The 16,793-nt window shown below is 49.4% G+C and overlaps 1 protein-coding gene across 7 annotated transcripts in view; it reads right to left on the reverse strand.

Moving 5' to 3' along the window:
* Nucleotides 1–16,793, reverse strand: part of FANCM (FA complementation group M) — a 59,899-nt gene that overhangs the window by 6,957 nt on the left and 36,149 nt on the right. For 6 of the 7 annotated variants that reach the window (XR_007777753.1, XM_050975514.1, XM_050975513.1 and 3 more), the window contains 3 exons: nt 12,487–12,644; nt 11,819–11,971; nt 504–2,346 (listed from right to left, as the gene is read on the reverse strand). Coding sequence is in view for 6 of the 7 variants with exons in the window: in XM_050975514.1 (XP_050831471.1) it covers nt 504–2,346; nt 11,819–11,971; nt 12,487–12,644 (2,154 nt within the window). In the remaining variant the exon portion in view is untranslated. Of the gene's footprint in view, nt 1–503; nt 2,347–11,818; nt 11,972–12,486; nt 12,645–16,793 lie in introns of those variants that run through there. The other variant, XM_050975517.1, reaches the window with a different exon arrangement.

A 16,793-nucleotide genomic window follows, 5' to 3' on the forward strand; every position in this document is an offset into this window, starting at 1 on the left:
GGGGGAAGTGATTTCCCCAGGCAGCAGAGGCAGAAAAAGGGAAGAGAAAGCAGGACACCAAGAGAAGAAGCCATTAAAAGTTGAGCAAGAGCCAGAGTTGTGGCAGCACTGTGTGACAAAATCCCTGTGACAGCAGCGAGTGGGGCTGCAAATGTCACTGCCAGAGAGGCCATGGAGCTGCCCCAGGGCTGGAGCCCCTCTGGAGCCAGGCTGGGAGAGCTGGGAATGTTCCCCTGGAGAGGAGAAGGCTCCAGGGAGAGCTCAGAGCCCCTGGCAGGGCCTGGAGTGGCTCCAGGAGAGCTGGAGAGGGACTGGGGACAAGGGATGGAGGGACAGGACACAGGAATGTCCCCTCACTGACCCAGCTTCCAGCATCTCAGCCATTATTCCTCCTCCTTTCAACCTTCCCAGCTCAGCCATAAAAGCAAAGGGAGGATCCAAGAGATCCTGGATGCTGTTTCCTAGCCATGAAGGTCTCACTCCTGTCCCACTGAATTCCCTACCTGCAGCATGGGATCCAGGGAGTTTGGTGTTTTCCAGGCTTTCTGTCCTTCCTGAAGGGGAATCCAAGGCTGATCTCCCACAGTTCTGCCTCCATGGGCTCTCTTTGACTTCATCTACAGGAGGCACCTCTGGGATTTGCTCCCTGGCATTGGAGAAGACTTTCATAGAAATTCTTTTGACAGCTTTGATATTCACACCCTTCCTGCTTGTTGGGGTCAGAGGTGCTGAAGGCAAAGGTTCAGGGGGTTCCCTTCCCCTCCTGCTGCCTCCTGACTTGAGGACAGGCCCTGCAGCAGGAGCACCCTCGGTCCCTCCCCTGCCATTCCTGTCCCTGCCCTGCTGTGACAACGGTGTGGACATGTCCCTTCTCTCAAGCCTCCTGCAGTCCCACCCTGGGGAGGTGTCCAGCCTGGAGCCATCACTCAGGGCTGTTCTGGCACTTCCCAGGGCCCTGTCCAGTGTGGGGTCACCAGCATTCCTGCTCTCCCCAGGGCTCTCGTCCCCGCTGTCCTCGATGGAGAAGCCCAGGTCGAAGGTGACAGAGAACAGGTCCTGGGAGCAGTCGTAGGGATCATCCTTCTGCAGGGCCACTGCTGATGTCCCCATGGATCCCCTGCAGGGTTGGGTGGGGCTCACACAGGGCAATTCCCTGCTTGGCTCCCCCTCTGCCCCAGGGATGGTCCCAGCTGGACCTGCCCTGGCTGGAGGCTCAGTGCTCTTGGGGCTGCCCTCGCCCATGTCCTCACCAGCCTCATCCTCGAACAAATGGAGACTCTGCTCCTCACCAGGAACTCCAAGGGCAGCCTCTGCTGTGTCCTTGGGAAGGAAAGGCTCCTTGGAAGGGCCGTTTGTCAGGGGGTGGTCCCTGCTGGGAGCGTTGTTTGGGATCTCAGGGAATTCCTCACTGTCAAAGAGGCCATCGAAGCTGTCATTCCAGAGCTGCTCCTCTTCAGCAGCAGCAGCCTTGGCAGATGACACAGTTTTGGACAAATGGGGACTTCTTGAGGCACAGAGTTCCCTGGGAACTGCCACTTTGGGATTCTCCAGGAGCAGCAGTGAAGGATCAGCTTTTGGGGACACGGGGGACACGCTGTCCTGCAGTGCCTCTGAGCGACCATCAGGGAGAACTTTTGGGGAAGGAGATTTTGTTCCTTCCTCTCTCAGCAGGCTCTCCAAACCCTGCAGTTCATCCCCAGAGGGAGGGGACTGTGACAAAAGCCTTTGCACCTGGGAAAATGTTTGTTCCAGCCCCGGGGGCTGCTGGGGTGGTCCCAGGAGTGTGAAGGAATCCCTGCAGGATTCGGGGAGATAAAACAGCTCCGAGGCCACGGGGGAGGTCTCGTAGCCTGAGTCCCTGTGGATCCTCCCCAGGGCCCCACAGGCTTCACCTGCAGGGCTGTTCTCCTCTGCTGCTGGGCTGGCAGGGGTTTCAGAGCTGTCACTGTTGTCACACAGGTCAATAAATGCATTTAATTCAAATGTCACCTCCAGGCCCTCGTCCTTGTCACTGCCTGGGTGGGAGTGTCCAGGCACAGCAAGCCTTGTTCCTGAGGGAGGGCCAGGAGGATCCTGAGGCACCACAGGCACTTCCTCACGGAGCCCAGGAGCTCTTCTGGGAGCCTTGGCTCTGGTTGTTTTAAAGGTGGTAAAGAACTCACTCCCATCATCAGCTGCATCAGGTGGGAATGGTTTGGGTTTGGATTTTGCCAGGTCTTTCCTGGAGCAGCGACCTCTCTGATCCCAGGGGGGGTTGGCCACGGAGGGATTCCTTCTGTTCCCTGGAATGTTCACATCTTCCATCCGTAGGTGAGGCTGGAGCTCCTGCTCATAGCTGCAGTCTCCCTGGGGACACAGGGCACAGGTTACAGAGGCACAGCCAGGGCTGCTCACAGCCAGCTCCAAACAGGGACCAGGGTTTTGTTCTCCTGCACAACTTCCCTCACACTCTGAGCCAATTTTTCATGGATGTCTATGAATCTGCTGCTCAAAAGGCAACAAGCTCTGTCAAACATGCACTTGGGAAAAGCACAGTGACCTGGACATGGAGGATCTGAAGGGACAATTATTTTTTGGCAGTTCAGGCAGATAAATCCCTGGATTCCTCAATCCCTGAAATTACACGAGGTACCTTTATGGAGGGTGAGGAAAATGACTTTATAATTAGAGATTGGCTTGTCTGAAGATATTTCTGGAAGCAAGATCCAAAGCCACCTTCCAGGAATTTGAAGACTGATCCCTGACAGGGGTGGGAATCCTCTCTGTTTGCAGAGGCAAAGTGAACTGTGCATTATCAACAGATTTTGTCATCAATCATCATCATCATCTCAACACCAGTTTCACAAAGATGCTGATGCTCAAACCATCCATTTGTAAAGATATCCAAAGAAACTCCAAGTCTGGATTTTTTATCTAAAGCTGCCTTAGGAGAAGGCTTAATAAAAACAGTGAGGAAAAGAATTGTCACAAGAGGGTTTTGGGATGACTTTGATCTGGCAGGTTGTAAATAATTTGTTGACCTGAAGCCTGGTCAGAACACAGAGCCAAGACATGGAATTCTCTGTCTGAAATGCAAGAGGAGCAGCAGCCCTGGTTCCAGGTCAGTGCCCAGGTGTCACCTGAGCAGAGGAGCACTGGAGTGACAAGAACTGATAAGGGTCTGTTTGGGTTTATCTCAGGAGCAGCTGCCCCTGCACAAGGGCTCAATTCAAGCATTTCAGCGTTACACAAACAAGACAGAAATTAATTGGATTTAGGATTAATTAGCTGCCCAACCACTGAACATGAGGGAAACAGGAGGAGGTGCTGTCCCTGCTCACCCCACACAGCTCTGAGAGAGCAGCGCTGATCAGGCTTGGCCTAATATTGTCCTGCAACCCAAATCAACCAAGGTAAAACCCCAAACCCTACAAACCCCAAATCAGCCAAAGTACAACCCCAAACCCTACAAACCCCAAATCAACCACAGTACAACCCCAAACCCTACAAACCCAAAATTAACAAAAGTACAACCCCAAACCCTACAAACCCAAAGTCACCCAAAGTACAACACCAAACCCTACAAACCCAAAATCAATCAAAGTACAACCCCAAACCCTACAAACCCAAAATCAGCCAAAGTACAACCCCAAACCCTACAAACCCCAAATCAACCACAGTACAACCCCAAACCCTACAAACCCAAAATCAATCAAAGTACAACCCCAAACCCTACAAACCCAAAATCAATCAAAGTCCAACCCCAAACCCTACAAACCCCAAATCAACCAAAGTACAACCCCAAACCCTACAAACCCCAAATCAACCAAAGTACAACCCCAAACCCTACAAACCCCAAATCAACCAAAGTACAACCCCAAACCCTACAAACCCCAAATCAACCAAAGTACAACCCCAAACCCTACAAATCCCAAATCAGCCAAAGTACAACCCCAAAACCTACAAACCCAAAATCAACCAAAGTACAACCCCAAACCCTACAAACCTCAAACTCAAATAACCCCAAAACCTACAAACTCAAATCAAATCAAACTCCAACCCCCAAACCCAATCAAACTACAATCCCCAAACCCCACTAACTCAAAACCAATCAAATTGCAATCCTCAAAGCTCACAAATCCCAAACCCATCAAACTACAAACATCAAACACACAAACCACAAACTCATCAAACTACAACCTCCAAAACTTACAAACACAAAATTCGAACTACAACCCCCAAACCCTCCAAACTCCAACTCCCAAACCCAACCAAAATACAACCCCTGAAACCTACAAACCTCAAACTCATCAAACAACCCAAACACCTACAAATCCAAATTAAATCAAGCTTGAAAACTTACAAACCCAAAACTTGAACTACAATCCCCAAAACCTCCAAACTCCAACTCCAACCCCAATCAAAATACAACCTCCAAACCCTACAAACCCACACTCAGTAAAAGACACCCTCCAAACCCTACAAACCCACACCCAATGAAACAACCCCCAAAACCTACATACCCAGAGCCAAACTCCAACACCCAAAACCTACAAACCCAAACTAAAACTACAACCCCTAAACCTTCCAAACCCAAGCCCAATGAAACTACAAACCCCAAAGCCTCCAAAACCTGCACTCAAACTACAATCCCCAAGCCCAATCCAAGTACAACCCCCAAAACCTCCAGACCCAAAACTTAAACTAAACCCCAAAAACCAATCAAAATACAACCCCCAAAATCTCCTAACCCAAACTCACTCAAATACAGCCCCGAAAACCTACAAACCCAAACCAGCTCAAATACAGCCCCAAAACCTACAAACCCAAACGCACTCAAATACAGCCCCAAAACCTACAAACCCAAACCCACTCAAATACAGCCCCAAAACCTACAAACCCAAACGCACTCAAATACAGCCCCTAAAACCTACAAACCCAAACCAGCTCAAATACAGCCCCAAAACCTACAAACCCAAACCAGCTCAAATACAGCCCCAAAACCTACAAACCCAAACCCACTCAAATACAGCCCCCAAAACCTACAACCCCCACACTAAGGCAGTTTCCCAGAGCAGCTGGGGCTGCCCCTGGACCCCTGGCAGTGCCAAGGCCAGGCTGGACACCCTGGGACAGTGGGGGTGTCCCTGCCATGGCAGGGCTGGAGGGGATGGCCTGAAGGTCCTGCCCAGCCAAGGCTTTTTGGGACTGTGGGATGCCAGCACAGGCAGCAGGATCAGGGAGGAATTTCCCAGGAATGCCCCCCCAGACCCAGAGTGCTGAGAGAGGAGCTCAGCCCCGCTGGAGCCTGGCAGTGCTGCTGGGGCCAGGGACAGCCCAGAGCCAAATTTAGCATCGAGGGCAGAGCTGTGACCTGCTTTGGGCTCAGGGCTTGTGTAACTGCCCCACTTCCAGCCAAACACTTTCTCCTGCACAAAACAGCCTGTCCCAGCCAGGCCACCCCGTGCTGGGACACTGAAAGGGCACTTCTGGGATCAGCATGGGCTGGCCTGAACCTGCACCAGTGGGGAACCTTAAATTACCTGCCCAGCTCCCCTCCAAGCCAGAGCTCCAGGGTGCACCAGCTCCTCAGAAAATAGGTCAGAGCAGGAAAACAGCTCTGAGATTATTGCACTCAATCAATGAGCCTGCCTGGAGCCACTGATTCACTTTAAAAGACAAAATATGTTTTAGCATGGAAAATGGGAAGAGAAAATGAAAATTTTAATAGTAAATTTTAAAAAATCTATCAATACATTATTATAAAAATACACACTATATTATATTATATTATATTATATTATATTATATTATATTAATTATATTATATTATATTATATTATATTATATTATATTATATTATATTATATTATATTATATTATATTATATTACATTACATTATATTATATTACATTACATTACATTATATTATATTATATTATATTATATATCTAACTATAATCTTATTATTATAACTATGTAGTTATTCTATAGCTATATAACTATAACTATATAGTTATTTTAGTAACCATAATATTATTTTATATTATAGTTATAATATTATTATATTAGTATAATATTTTATATTATAGTTATAATATCATTATTATTATTATTATTATATAAGTTATCAAATTATTTATTTTGTTGAATTATATTAGTATCAACTATAATATTGTGTAATTAATATTAATTTTAAAATGTCAATTTTTGGTATGTAAATAGATGTGTAATTATACCCTTTCTGGTTCCCAGTGTTTAAATTTAATGCATCAAGTACCAAAATTGCAATTACCCCCTCTCTCCTCATGAGCTGCTTTGGATGCACATTTTCTAACAAGATTCCTCTGCCTGATGAAACCCTGGTGGTGCTGCTGTTTGAAAATTCAGGATAAATCTGCAGACAGCTACAATGAGGATTTTTAACAAGGAGTTACACCCTGCAGAACTGTCCCTTGGCTGTGCTCTGGCCAAGCAGCAGCTGCTCCTCCCCCAGACCCTCCCATCCCCTCTCCTCCAGGCGCTGGAGCAGCTTCAAGCCCCTTTCCAACCCAAACCCTCCTGTGATTCCAGCAGTTTGGTCTGAATCTCTCCCATCCTTTCCCAGAACTGCTGCTTTGCTGCCCTGATGGTCCCTGCCCAAAGTTCTGGGAGTGCCCTGCTCCCCTCCCTGAGCTCAGAGCAGCCTTTTCCTCAGCAGCCCTTCCAGGACCTGCAATCCACCCCTGCCCCAGCACTGCTCCCCTTCCAGAACACACTCCAGGGCAAGAAGGGAATACACTTAAACCTCCACTCAGAGGTAATACACTTAAACCTCCAGAGCCAAGTTTTTGACAGTGCCCTGGAGGGTGCTCTGGAAAGGGAGCAGTGCTGGGGCAGGGGTGGATTGCAGGTCCTGGAAGGGCTGCTGAGGAAAAGGCTGCTCTGAGCTCAGGGAGGGGAGCAGGACACTCAGAACTTCGGGCAGGGACCATCAGAGATGATCTTTCACACTTTATTTAGTTGAGTCATGGAAGAAGCCTGAGGGACACAGAAACCCCAATTTCCTTCCACCAAACTGAGATGATTCCCTCCCTAATGGCATCACATCATTGATGGATCTGCTCATTCTCTTGGGTTTTGCTTTCTGCTCCCCAATAAAAACAGCCCAAGATCCCTAAGAAGAAAGACGGCTACAAAACCCAGGGTGTGTTGTGCCCTGGCAAATATGGGAGCAGGAGCAATAGAGAGGCTGAAGAGGTGAATGCTCAAGAACACCAGGAAATAAATGGGGGTGCCCAGGGAAGCTGTGGAAGTGTCCAGGGCCAGGCTGGACAGGGTTGGAGCAGTCTGGGACAGTGGAAGGTGTCCCTGCCATGGCACTGGATGGGGTTTAGGGTCCCTCCAACCCAAAACCATTCCAGGATTCCATAGGAACATTCCCATTTAGTGAGAACATGCCCTGCCCCTGCTCTCTTTGTGCCCCTGGCATGGCAGAGCTGGGAGCTGAGGGCAGGGATCCATGCAGTGGTTGGGGTTGGGCCAGTCCCTCTCCCAAATTCTCCCAAATCACTGAGACTCCTCTGTCCTCACTGGCAGCACAACCCCAGGAAAAGCAGCAAGCAGCTGCAATTCCAGCTCTAAACAACCCAGCCCTGGTCTCAGTTAATGCCTGAATTTAGAACATTTGGCAACAAGATCAGAAGAAGCAATTCAAGGGAACTGCTTGACTTGGAGAGCTGAGATTTTGGGGCTCCCTGGCACCTCACCCTCCAAAACCAGCCCAAACCCTTCCTCCTTCTCTGCAATCAGAGGTTTTGACACATCTCAGAGGAGGATTTTAATCAGAGAGGATTTATGGGCAATGAGGCCCTAAAAGCCCCGGATAAAACCATTTCGTTGTCCTTATTTGAACCATTTTGAACTTTTCATTCAGGGTCTCCTGAGAAAAAAGGTCCAGCTGGCTGAAAACACCAAATTTTTCCCCAAAACACATCTGATTTAAAACTCCAAAAGCTTGGGAAGCCTTTTCAGGTTCACTGGGATTGCAGAGTGTCCTGGGAATGTTTTTCCCAGGTGAGTCCACCTGGAGGATCCCCTGAGGCAGCCCCAGCCAGATGATGAATGATAAAATAAAAGCTGATTCCAGAGCCAGCAGCTCCAGGGTCACCCCAGGATTAGGAGATGTGTGGAGTCAGAGGGTGAAAAACTGAGACAATCCCAAAGATTTTGGGATTTATTCTGTTTTTCTTGTGAAAAGCTGCGAGTTCCCACTGCCAGCTTGGAAATGGGAAAGCTCCAGAGTGACTCTCCCACTCTGGGCACTAAAATGAAGCATTCCTCCTCTCCTGAGGAAAAACAAAGCACTGGCACTGCCCCAATCCCTGGACAGAAATCGTGCCCCTCCAAGGATCACTCTCCAGCCTTATTTCCAAACAGCACACTTGAATTTACAAAAAATGCTTAAAAGAGATGGGATAGTTCTGCAGAAGGAGAACTTGATTTGTTCCCATCCTGCACCAAAAATCCCCCTGGGAGTAACTCCCCCATCTGCCCCACAGGCCTTGCTGTAGCAATCAAGCCCCCAGGGCATTAAAGGTTTGGCTGGATGTGCCTTTTCCAGGGGTCACATCTGGGCTTTCTTTGACTTTTGTATTTTCTTTTGACTGGGCCAACTTCTTCTCCAAGATTTTAAGAGCATTTAAAACCCTTTTTTTTTTGTGCCAACCATTTTCACTTCATCTATTTAAAAAAAAAAGCCTTTAAATTGACTTTTTTAAGCTATTATACTAAATATAAATAATAATTTAAAATACAAATGTCTGAATGAGTACAAGGAAAGGAAAGCCACACATCTGTGAATTTCTTTAACAGAAAACAGCCAGAAAACCACACAAATTCCTCTTGTGCTGGTTTGTATTATCATGACAAATCTCTGAATGAAATTCTGCCCAAGAAACAACTGGGCAGAAATTTCCAGATCATTTGGTTATTCACTGTAAAATAATGATTTCCCTCATTTTGATTCATCCCCCAGTAAGAAAATCATCAATAAAACTCTGGTTAGAGGTTCCCTCTCCTGGGTATTTAAGGAAAGAGCTCTGACCTGTATTGCTGTTAAACCCTCCGGTAATTAAGCACTGTAAATGAAGGTCACAGATCAGCTGGCTGTGATCAGCCACGGAGTATTTATAGCAGGAACCTGGATGCACAGCACATCCATGCTAACCCTGCCACCAGAGGATCATGGAAGGGCTGGAAAGGACCTCAAACCCCCCCCAGTGCCACCCCTGCCATGGCAGGGACACCTCCCACTGTCCCAGGGTGTCCCAGTGTCCAGCCTGGCCTTGGGCACTGCCAGGGATGCAGGGGCAGCCACAGCTGCTCTGGCAATTCCAGCCCAGCCAGGAATTCCCAGTTCCCACTCTCCCATCCATCCCTGCCCTCTGGCACTGGGAGCCATTCCCTGGCTCCTGTCCCTCTGTCCTTGTCCCCCAGTCCCTCTCCAGCTCTCCTGGAGCCCCTTCAGGCCCTGCCAGGGGCTCTGAGGAGTCCCAGGACCTTTCTATCCTCCAGGGGAACATTCTGAATTCCAGTGGGAACATCCCCAGCCTTGGGAACACTGTCAGTGCCCCCAGGAAGGCAAGGATGACTTCAGGGAATGTCACTGGAACTCTCAGACAGAGCTCAGTGTCAGAGCTGCCTGATCAGACCAGATGAGGACAATGCTGCCACTTCCCTTCTTGTGGAACAGTTCTGGTGTCCCTGGACTGGCAGCAGCTGGTTCAGTGTAGGAAAGAGCCCAGGAAGCTCTGGAGTTAATTTAAAACCCTGCTGTCAGGGCTGACTCCAGCCCTGGCTGTGCTTTGTTTCTCCCTGGGAGGCTCCAAGGGGTGAGTGTCACCTTGTGTCACCTCCTGTGCTCCTGGGGCACACCAGGGACACCCCCTGAGGAAGGTGAGGAATGAGGAAGCTCCAGCCCTGCCCCTCAGCCTGCTTACACAAATGGAGCAGCTGGGGCTCACCCTGAGGGGCTCAGCCTGGACCAAAGGAGGCTCAGGGGGAACCTGCTGATTCTTGAACCATTTCCCTCCTCCTGACATCTCGACCTGTGCCAGGGAAAATTCAGGTTGGATATCAGGAAAAGATTTTACAGAAAGGTGATAAAGTTCTGGAATGTTCTGCCCAGGGAGGTGGTGCAGTCCCCATCCCTGGGTGTGTTTAACAAAGCCTGGATGTGGCACTGGGTGCCAGGGGTGAGTTGGGGTGTTGGGGCTGGGTTGGACTCCATGGTCTTGGAGGTCTCTGCCAACCTGGTCATTCTGGGAATTTGGGGGAATTTTGGGAATTCCCAGGAACTGGGGAGGTGGTGCAGTCACCATCCCTGGATGTGGCACTGGGTGCCAGGTTCAGTTGAGGTGTTGGGGCTGGGTTGGACTCCATGGTCTTGAAGGTCTCTCCCAGCCTGGTGATTCTGGGAATTCTGTGACATCCTTCCTGTGCCCATCCCTGCCCTCTCCCTCTGCTGTGTGTCCCTGACCCCACAGGGGACAGGAGCTGTCAGAGTGTGGGAAATAGATTTGTGAGAAATTCTCAAGGCCTGACAGGAGGCTCACACAGTGTACATCTGTATAAAACCTTGAAAGAAGAAATGCTGACTTAAAAATACCATAGAATAAGACAGACATTGTGGAAAAATATTAAACTACAAACAAGTTTCAAAGGATGGCCCTACAAATAAGACTAAATACTTTAGGGAAATAGAACTATGAAAGATGCATTGTAGCAAGACCCACAAGGAGTGATTTTAGATAATTAGCTGTAGGGCACTTACAACATAGTGTAGCTAAAGCTGATAGGCCAAGAAACACTTACAGTGTTTTGTAATGAAGAAATAGCTTCTAATTGTGATGGCATGAATTATCTGTATTGTCTCACCCTTCTCATGAGACTGAAAATGGAATAAAGCTTTTAAGACCCCTCTCAGTTACTCCATCTCTGGGTCAGAAAAAGGTAAAATCCAATATCAGAGGAGTCAGGAATGTCTCTGGTGGGCTGGAGAAGCTTTTCTGAGCTGGCCAGGTCTGATCACAGCCTCCCCTTCACACCTAAGGAGCACAACAACCACAATGTCTCCATTCTCCTCCTTGATTAGCCCTGGTATTATTCAGGAAACTCTGGCAGCTTAGCAACAGCTTCTGATGACCTAAAAAACCTCCACGTGCTGAAAGGCAGCACTTGGGGAGCTCAGCTGGAGGGACAAATAAGGTGGTGACCCCTCCATCCACCTCTGCACCCCCTCCCCTGCACCCTCCAGAAGGATTTCTGCAGCCATCCCTGTCAGAAAACAAAATTCCCATCTCCCAAACAAATCCCATCCATGTTTGCTTGGCTTAGCTCCTCTTATCCCTTAATTCTTAGGAACAATTGGCTTTTCAGTTCAAAAACACAAGCTCAGAAAGGCTAACCCAAATCCCTAGAACATGCCATGGGTCCCTGCATGACTCTCTGTCAGCTTTTGATGTACACACGACACCAAACCCTTCCCAAACCCTGGCACAGCTCTGAGATCCCCCCTGGTGCCTTTGCTCCTTGGCATCTGGAGCTCCTGGGTTTCATGTCCTTCTGTCACAAACTGATTCTGGAATCCATTCAGAATAGACTGATTTAAGGGTGGGGTTTTTCCCTTTCTTTAAACAGTTTCTGTGGCCAAGATTAGGAATCACAGAACAGCAGTGAGAAACATTTTTAAACAAGATTAAATACCCATAATTCATTTTAAAATTACTGGTTTTTTTAAAAAATTCATTATTTTAAACTATTCTGACTGTGCATTCAGCCCCTGGGCACGTTTCTTACCTGCTGGAGCCTCATCAGCTCCATCATCTCCATGGCCCTGATGAAGAGGAGACAGCGATCCGAGTGATCCACCAGGGATGTGGGCAGAGGCTGGTTCTGCCAAATGCTCCACTCAGACAGGGACAGCTCCTGGGCTGCCCCCTCCTCAGGCTTCTGCAGGGGAAATTGGGATGGGAAAGAGATTTTAGCATGGGATTGGTGAGCAGAATTTCTCTGTCAGGGACAATAAATACAGAAATGCAGAGAAGGATTTAAACATTCTGACACAGGTTTAAGTCTGGTTTAAAATAAAACCACCCTGGGCTAGGGGAAGGTGCTCAGGGCAGGGGGTGGAATGAGATGGGTTTAAGATCTCTTTAAACTCAAACCATCCTGGCACTCTGTCAATACAGCATCCTGCATGGAATTCTTAAAAACCAGGAGCAGAACTTAGTGGATACTGAGACTTCCTAATACATTTTTAATTTATCAACCCAACTCTTCATTTACAGACCCAACCTCAAAGACCCATTTCCAACATCCCATTCCTAAATTCTTAACCTCAAAAACCCCCATGTAAATCCCAAAAAGGCATTTAGATAAGAGACTTCCTTCAGACCCAGAGTTAACTCTGGCATTTCCAGCATCCTTCAGGCCTCGTGTCCAAGGCAGCATTGCCAGGAACTCACTGGTGTTTCCTCCAGGCCTTCCAAGGTTTCAAACTGAGCTCGAGGCAACACTGGTTCCTTTATCCCATCACTCTCCTTAATCCTGTAGAGCCTGTCCCATATTTCAAACTCCTCAGGTGACAAGGACCAGCTCTCATGGGAGTTCTTTTGCTTTTGGCCTGTGGGGGGAAAAACAACAACAGGAGAATGTTACCTGCAGTAGGAAAAGGGATGCACAGAATAAAAGAACTTGGTGTGGTACCAGGCACAAAAAAAAAACCTTCTCTGAGCCACAACCAAGGGCAGATGCAGAGAATCTGAATCAAGGACAAGCATCCAAAGAGTGTTAATGTTTTATATGAATAAATGTCAGCAAACAGCTGGTTTGGGAGAGGGCATCACATAAAAATAGAGACAGATAGAAATCACTATCCCAAATAATGCCAAACCCCTAAACAGCCCTGGCTGGGAAGTGATTCCAATGAATCAGGGTTGAGAAAGTGATTGTTTTCAGCCCAGATGTGTGAAGCTGGGAGAAGAACAATGAAGGTAATTTGCCAGGATCTGGGGTGAATCTGCAGCCCAGGCTCTTCTGGGAATTAATGCCACAGAAGAGGAATCAGGATCTCTCAATCCTGTCAAGGTCCAGCTGCCAGGGGCTGTCTGTGCACAGAGCAAACCCAGAGTCCTGCTCAGGAAAACCTGGGAAATGAACCACCACTGATGTTCTTAAGGCCACCACTAAAACATCCCAGAAGATCAACCCTGCTGTGGAGTATTTCTGACTCAAGAGTGGAGGTCACATTCCTGCAGAGATAACACCAGTCCAAGGAGCTGGCACGGGAGGAGAAAGGAGACCTGAAGGAAAAGGAAATGAAGAGCAATTCTCAGAGAAACATTTGGAATCAGGGAATGCTGAGTGGGAAGGTGATGCCTCAGGTTCAGCTTTTTTATTTTTCACATTCTGTGCTGCTTTAGTGTGGGGGTCTGAGCTCCATATTATGGGATGGAGAGCTCTGTGCACAGAGCAGGGAGACAAAACAATTCCTGCTCCAGCTGGGCACCAAGGACAAATGATCCCAATCCCAGGCCAGGAGCACAAACCCCGTGGGCTGGAGAGAGAAAAACAAGCAGGGTGGGAGTGCCTGGGCTAAAGCTGGGCTGGGACAATGAACTGCAAGGTGGGAATGGAGCAGAGCTGATCCCAGGGAGAGACCCCGTGCCCGGCCGGGCATTTTGGGGCCATTTTGGGTCATCTTGGGTGCAGCCCTGGCTGGGCTCTGGTGCTGCCCAAGGTGGATCCATGGAGGAGATCCTTGGAATCAATCCCTGCTTTATTCTGGAACTCTGCCCAGCCTCTGCTCCAGGGCAGCCTCATCAGAGGGACCCACAGGGCTCACAGAGTCAGGAATACCCTGAGTGGGAAGGGACCCACAGGGATCACCCAGCCCATCCCAGACCCCCAGCAGTCCCACCCTGGGCACCCCTGGCAGTGCTGTCCAAAGGCTCCTGGAGCTCTGGCAGCCTCAGGCTGTGCCCATTCCCTGTTCCTGAGGATCTGTTCCACCCAGCCCCACCAGGGCCCGTGGGAACAACGATGACTTCAACGTTCCAGCTCCGTGGGACAGGGACAAGATGATCCCGTGATATCAGCCCAGGTGAGCCATGCTGCAACCCTGCCAGGCAAGGAGCTGGCAGAACCTGGGAACAGAGGATTCCCAGAGCTCTGGGCTCCCTGCTGGGGAGGACTGAGGCTGCCCAGAACATTTTCCAAACACAGAGAAAGGGACCTGGACAAACATGAGTGCAGCCATCAGAGAATGGAGCACAGGGAGAACATTCCCATCCTCAGGGAGGCTGATAAGGCTGTTTGGATCAGGCTTGGGAACCAGCACATCCTGCAGTCCCTGGCACAGCCTCTCCCCTCCATGGCAGCAGCTGGTGCTGTCCCATGGGAAATTATCCTCCAGAACATTCCGAGTTAGGGATGCCAGGCCCTACCAGACACAAATCACCCACGTTATTTTCCTGGTTTTTCTCCAGAACTAATGAATTTTCATTGTTCCTGAAGTGGGAAGAGAGCAAGAATTAGCCACAGGAACTGGAAAGGCATGAAAGCCCCACAGAGCAGTGTTTAAACCCTAAAGCAGGTGTTGGTAATCTTAAAAAGTGAGTCCAAACCAATTATCATTAGGATAAAAGGAGCAATTATAGAAATAATGTGAAATTGTAAAATCAAACAAAACCCACGGTTATTGACAACTCAAAATTGATCCATCTGAAATGAGGGAGTACAAGAATTGTGGAGAACCAGCAGAAGAATAAAGGAAATGAAATTTCATCTGGACAAAAGCAAAAAGAAAAAAGGAATTACTGGTAGCTTGAAATGAGATTCAGCTCCCAGGAACAACAATATGAAAATGCTCCTCACCTTAGCAAACTCTTTAAAAAAAACCCAAACAAGGAAAACTCAAAAATCAGAAAGAAAAAAGAATATTAAAAGACAAGGAGTTCTATAAGAGGTTTATGAAGTGAAGGGATTTTTTCTGCACTTTTTGAAGGAGAGCTCTGAAAGCTGAAGGACACACTTGGTCAATGATGGGGCAGCACAAGGTATTGGATCCTTCTGGGGCTGACAGACAAAAGTTATGGAAGAGGTTTGGAAGTGAAGTGAAATTAACAGAAATTGGATCAAATTAAGAAGAATGGGAAATAGGTATTTTTTCAGGTAATGAGTGGCAGGACAAGAGGAAACAGCCTCAAGCTGTGCCAGGGAAGGTTCAGGTTGGACATGGGGAGGAATTTCTTCAGGGAGAGGGTGATCAGGCCTTGGAACTGCCCAGGACAGGGGTGGAGTCCCCATCCCTGGAGGGATTAAAGCCCTCTGCATGTGGCACTTGGGGACATGGCCTGGGCACTGCTGGGGAATGGTTGGACAAAATGGACTCAGAGTTTTCCAACCTAAATGATTCCATGATTGTATTTATTTTGACAAGAAAACAAGGAGAATGCTTGAATTCCTGTGATAACTCAGCCCATGAGAGCTCAGTTTCTGCCATGGAGAAACCTGAGGATGAACTGGACCTCAACAACAAAGTGAGAGCAGAGATAAGAACACACCCAGCTCACCCTGTGCTGCCAGCTTTACCTATTTTTTATTGTGGAAATGGGCACTAAAATGAAGAGAAAAATGCAAAAAAAGTCAACTCCTTTCTTAGTCCTCTTTGGGAGCTTTATCCTGAGGGTCACTAAAACCAGGAGCAGCCCCTGGTTCACCCAGCCAGGGGGGATCCCTCAAAAGGGTGGTGCTCAGGGACCTGCACAGGGCAGCCCTGGCTGGCAGGAGGGACACAGAGCCCTGGCCACCCTGGGGACACAGCCCTGGCTACCTTGGGGATGGAGCCCTGGCTACCTTGGGGATGGAGCCCTGGCCACCTTGGGAATGGAGCCCTGGCCACCTTGGGGATGGAGCCCTGGCCACCCTGGGGACTGAGCCCTGGCCACCTTGGGGATAGAGCCCTGGCCACCTTAGGGATTGAGCCCTGGCCACCTTGGGGACACAGAGCCCTGGCCCCTTGGGATGAGCCCTGCCACCATTGGGGATGGACCCCTGGCCAACCTTGGGGATGGAGCCCTGGCCCCTTAGGGATTGAGCCCTGGCCACCTTGGGGACACAGAGCCCTGGCCACCCTGGGGACTGAGCCCTGGCCACCCTGGGGACACAGAGCCCTGGCCACATTGGGGACACGGAGCCCTGGCCACCTTGGGGACAGAGCCTTGGCCACCCTGGGGACTCAGCCCTGGCCACCTTGGGGACTGAGCCCTGGCCACCCTGGGGACTGAGCCCTGGCCATCTTGGGGACTCAGGCCTTTGGCAACTCCTGGGTACCCAGATCCCTTCCACCTTGGGGACACGGAGCCCTGGCCACCCTGGGGACAGAGCCTTGGCCACCTTAGGGATTGAGCCCTGGCCACCTTGGGGACTGAGCCCTGGACACCCTGGGGACTGAGCCCTGGCCACCCTGGGGACAGAGCCTTGGCCACATTGGGGACACGGAGCCCTGGCCACCTTGGGGACAGAGCCTTGGCCACCCTGGGGACACAGAGCCCTGGCCACCCTGGGGACTGAGCTCTGGCCACCCTGGGGACTGAGCCCTGCAGTGCTGCTCCCACAGCAGGAACATTCCCAGCATTATCATTTCCTTTAGGCCCTCCCTGCTCATTTCTCTTTTCTAGGACAGACCAACAAATGCTCCAAAATGATTCTTTTCATCCCATCTTGGGCTCTGATTGCTCTCCAGCAGCTGTGCCTGTTTAATCAGAAATAG

Source organism: Serinus canaria, chromosome 5, assembly GCF_022539315.1.
Source record: "Serinus canaria isolate serCan28SL12 chromosome 5, serCan2020, whole genome shotgun sequence".
Classification (NCBI taxonomy): domain Eukaryota; kingdom Metazoa; phylum Chordata; class Aves; order Passeriformes; family Fringillidae; genus Serinus; species Serinus canaria.